At 39.9% G+C, this 4,382-nt stretch overlaps 1 protein-coding gene across 1 annotated transcript; it reads left to right on the top strand.

Annotated features, from left to right (window-relative positions):
• Positions 1 to 1,511: 1,511 nt before the first annotated feature.
• LOC108950709 (neurogenic locus Notch protein-like) lies at positions 1,512 to 4,343 on the top strand (the record flags this gene model as incomplete). The annotated part of the gene is made up of 6 exons (XM_018816739.2): positions 1,512 to 2,264; positions 2,335 to 2,550; positions 2,721 to 2,933; positions 3,009 to 3,113; positions 3,165 to 3,272; positions 4,236 to 4,343. Coding segments are annotated over exons 1-6 (829 nt in total), but the record flags the coding sequence as incomplete, so codon positions are not given.
• Between the last annotated feature and the right edge of the window lie 39 nt (positions 4,344 to 4,382).

Genomic DNA, 4,382 nt, shown 5'->3' with positions numbered 1-4,382 from the left:
GAATGTGTTACGTCATATTAAGTCGTAACCATTATTGCCACCAAGCAGAATTATATATAGTGGGTTAGGGGAAGATGGGACACCTTTAGTACATAATATCCAAATATCCAGATCGTGTTTTAAACAATTAACAATGGTCTATGGGAGTCGTGAGGATACGGTTTTATAATTCTTTGAATGTTTTTGTTTACCATCAAATGGGGCGAGAAAATAGATTGAAAATGTGTCTCATCTTCCCCCACCCTACTATATATACTACTTCGCCTAGCGCTTAAAACTTACCGCGGGCGCCTATTCAGTTTATATGGAATGTTTCTACGCCGACAAACTTAATTTTGCCTTTTAGCCTGGCTATTCACAAGTTAGGCCTACCTGCTTTACGCTGTGCACCAATCCAATAACCTGTGTCCCACTCGCCAGGTCCGGGTGGGGTTACCAGATTAGGAGTTACAACATCTTGTAAGCCTTGTTCCTTAATAATCAATAAGTCACCATGTATAGCTTGGCATGAACTTCGAGATTCATCAAATGTTTTCCTTGTTTTATTAAAGAACATGATCTCACTTCCATTGTAAACTATTGAAGCATCTGTTGTAATACATCACCATATTACTCAATGTAAGGCTTAGATATGAACCTTGTTCATTATAATACATACCCACGCCTTCACTTTGAAGTATAACGTTCAATATAATGAAAACGAGTAGACAGATTGCTCGGATACGTTGGCCTGCCATTCCCTATCTCTTTGTATTGGAATGAACATTAAAATCTCAGTTTGGGTGGGTACATGTATCAGCGTACAATCCGTACATCAACCCGGAAGGGTAGGACCTGTCGTATGAGTTCACCAAGAATAATCACAATAGGGAATGACAGGACACCGTGCTATAAATAAATACACACCTATGTTGCATCTAAATACAATACGTTGCATTGCTATTCCCTCTCTTTACATCATGGTGTAATCTTCGGCCCACCTATAACACCCCAACAACTTGTATTTATAACCAACTGCACAAACTATTTAATTGAGTGACGTATTATAGCTTGTGGCGTGTGGTGTTATTTGGTGTTTATACAACATGTTGGAAACATAAACCGCTAATAAAAAAATAAAGTGAAACGAACACACATCCAATACATTGCTGTATCAATACAACATATGCCCCAACAAGATAGTCGTTAAAGCGCTCGCATCTTAACCAAACGTTGTACTGTGAGGCGTCTGTGTCTTTATAATAGGTTTCCAACAGACAACATACTCTATTCTTGCTATACATGCGGTTCATTATTAATTTGGGGATGCTTTGTTTTCGTTTGGATAAGTTTCGCTTTTATACATGACGTAAGAATCACTACCACTATATACGTTTACTTGATGTTCTTGTTCTTTCGTTTATAAGTTTGCTCTGAGCACACGGAAGTTAACTTCACTCGTTTTTATTCACTTAGTTTTCATCGCATTTCTTCTCGAAATTATAATTGATTGTGTGCCGTGTTACGCAAGCGGCTGCAGGCGTGCTCACGCAGCCATGTTTGAAAAGCGGGATCTGGTTGACTGTTCACTCTCTGATTGTGCTGTTAACTACTGTATTACGATGGCTGATTGTGGTATTATATAGTTGATGTTTAAACAAGTTTTAAACAGTGTAAGTAAACAATGTTTGAGCAGTTGTTTGGCCAAGCGATATTCCGTTAGCGATAGGTTCTTGCGCAGTCTTGCATAAGGACATGAACGACCACAATGGTAGCGTCGAGCTTTTTATAACTTGTCTAACTATGGGAGCGCAAACATCATAAATAAAACCAAAAGCTGTAATATACATCACTTAATAAAACAGTTTGTGCAGTTAATTATAAATACATGCTGGGATGTTATACGTGGGCCGAGTGTTTATTTTAAGTGGAGTCTTATTGTTCCAAGTTATGTTCCGGGTTTATAATGTTGCTTATGCAAGGAAAGCTACGCTGTAATGTAAAGTGTGGGAATGACGAGACGTATTGTTTTTGGATGTTATAACATAGGTGCGTATTTGTATATAGCACGTTGTCCTGTTCCCTATTGTGATTATTCATGGTGAACTCATACGACAGGTCCTACCCTTCCGGGTTGGTCTACGCTAATGCTTGTACCTACCCACTCAAATATAATAATGTTCATTCCAATACAAAGGCATAGGGAATGGCAGGCCAATGTATCCGTACAATCTGTCTACTCGTTTTCATTATATTGAACGTTATACTTCAAAGTGAAGGCGTGGGTATGTATTACAATGAACAATGTTCATATCTAAGCCTTACATTGAGTAATATGGTGATGTATTACAACAGATGCTTCAATAGTTTACAATGGAAGTGAGATCATGTTCTTTAATAAAACAAGGAAAACATTTGATGAATCTCGAAGTTCATGCCAAGCTATACATGGTGACTTATTGATTATTAAGGAACAAGGCTTACAAGATGTTGTAACTCCTAATCTGGTAACTCCACCCGGACCTGGCGAGTGGGACACAGGTTATTGGATCGGTGCACAGCGTAAAGCAGGTAGGCCTAACTTGTGAATAGCCAGGCTAAAAGGCAAAACGAAGTTTGTCGTCGCAGGACCTTTTATCCCATATTAACCGCCAGGCGAAGTAGCATAGACAATGTTGCTTAGTGATCATGATGAAGGCTTAATATGACCTAACACATTCATAACGTCATTACACCCACAGAAGCTAATGAATGGCGTTGGATCGACGGAACAATTTTCTCAACAACAGTCGGTTACAACAATTGGATAGGTGTTGAACCTAACGCTAAAAAATCTACCACTGTGTGCGCTGCAATGACACCGTACCATGATATCAAGTATCACTCACATATTAAAAAGGGGGTTTGGTTGGACGATGTGTGCGGTAGAACCAAGTATTTGGTTTGCCAACGAGGTACGGTCGTTTATAATTACACATAATTGTGCTTTTAATTAAGAAGTTAATTTTAAATCTCAAACCATAAACCAGATCTTTGCTTTTCCGGACGTTGCAACAACGGTAGTTGTATCGCCATGGCAACCAACTATACGTGTAGATGTCACCCAGGATACGTAGGAAGTCATTGTGAGATAGGTAAGCAATTGTTATCATGGGGTTATTGTGGATAATTGGTGTCTTCTACAGACTTGTGTGCTTCGATGCCGTGTTTAAACGGAGGAACTTGCAACAAAGTCCCGAATAATTTCACTTGTTCGTGTTCGCCAGGGTTCATTGGATCAAAGTGTGAAACAGGTAAACTTGGATTACTCGCTTACTTTGATAAGTTACTACAAATATTTCTTGTCGTAAGTTGCACCATTTTAGTCAATCGTCATTCGTGGGCGTGGTTGTTGGTGAGTGACGCCTTTTCCTTCGGTTATATGTTGAGTTCGTAGAGGTTCTATAAGGTTGGCACCCGCATATCAAGATTCAGAACCATAACTTATAGAAACGTTTTGTTAATGTTTCAATATGCTCGAAAAATGCGTTTGGTGTCAGATGTGCCCCTAATGATATTCCATGTGGATGAGATCCTACGGTTCAGCACGCCGGAACACTTGGTGTTTAGGCTTATAGCCCCCACTGAATATACAGGATCGCTGGTTGGGTTATATGACTCCGTGCTGATCCGACTTCATATACAGTCTTCAGCGGGGTGCTATATCTACTGTAGTACTAATTGCTTTTATAACCAGAAACCAAACAGTTCATGATATCTTGCTATGTTTTATTCCTTTTTCTGGTATACAAGTACACGATACGGTATCGGGCAAAAGCTTACTTGACGGCTGGGCAAAGGCTCGTAAGAGCCCGCCATGAACCTAGAGAGACCTCGAGGTCTCAGTGCCAATAGTGGTTTCTCGTTATTAGTTATTGTGTTAGGGAAAAGGCGAATTATATAGCGGACAGAATCACGTGACAGCAGTGTGACGTCATGCGATAAAAGGGAATCGATTTGGGCCTGTCATCGGCTGAACGGGATATCATTAACCTCGTTCAACGGGGGGTTTGTTTTCATGGGAAAGTCTTTTATGAGATAAGTCGTATCCGCACTGTTGGCATTGATTAATTAAGTATTGGGATTGGGTTATGTGACGTCACTTTAGGCGTCGAGTTGCAACAGGCTTTACCAATTACTCCTAGTATGCCGCAGATAAAACAGTTGTGGCATTAACAGTGAGTTACTTGAGATCTTACCGACAATTACTTCTACAGACTTGTGTGCTTCGATGCCGTGTTTAAACGGAGGTACTTGCAACAAAGTAACGAATAATTTCACTTGTTCGTGTTCGCCAGCGTTCATTGGATCAAAGTGTGAAACAGGTAAATATGAATGATCAACATATCAAAGTCGCATGTGTG

The sequence above is a fragment of the Ciona intestinalis genome, unplaced genomic scaffold (assembly GCF_000224145.3).
Source record: "Ciona intestinalis unplaced genomic scaffold, KH HT000649.1, whole genome shotgun sequence".
In the NCBI taxonomy this organism is placed as follows: Eukaryota; Metazoa; Chordata; class Ascidiacea; order Phlebobranchia; family Cionidae; genus Ciona; species Ciona intestinalis.
The sequence above is the reverse complement of the archived record's forward strand: the minus strand, read 5'-3'. Positions and strand labels throughout refer to the sequence as shown.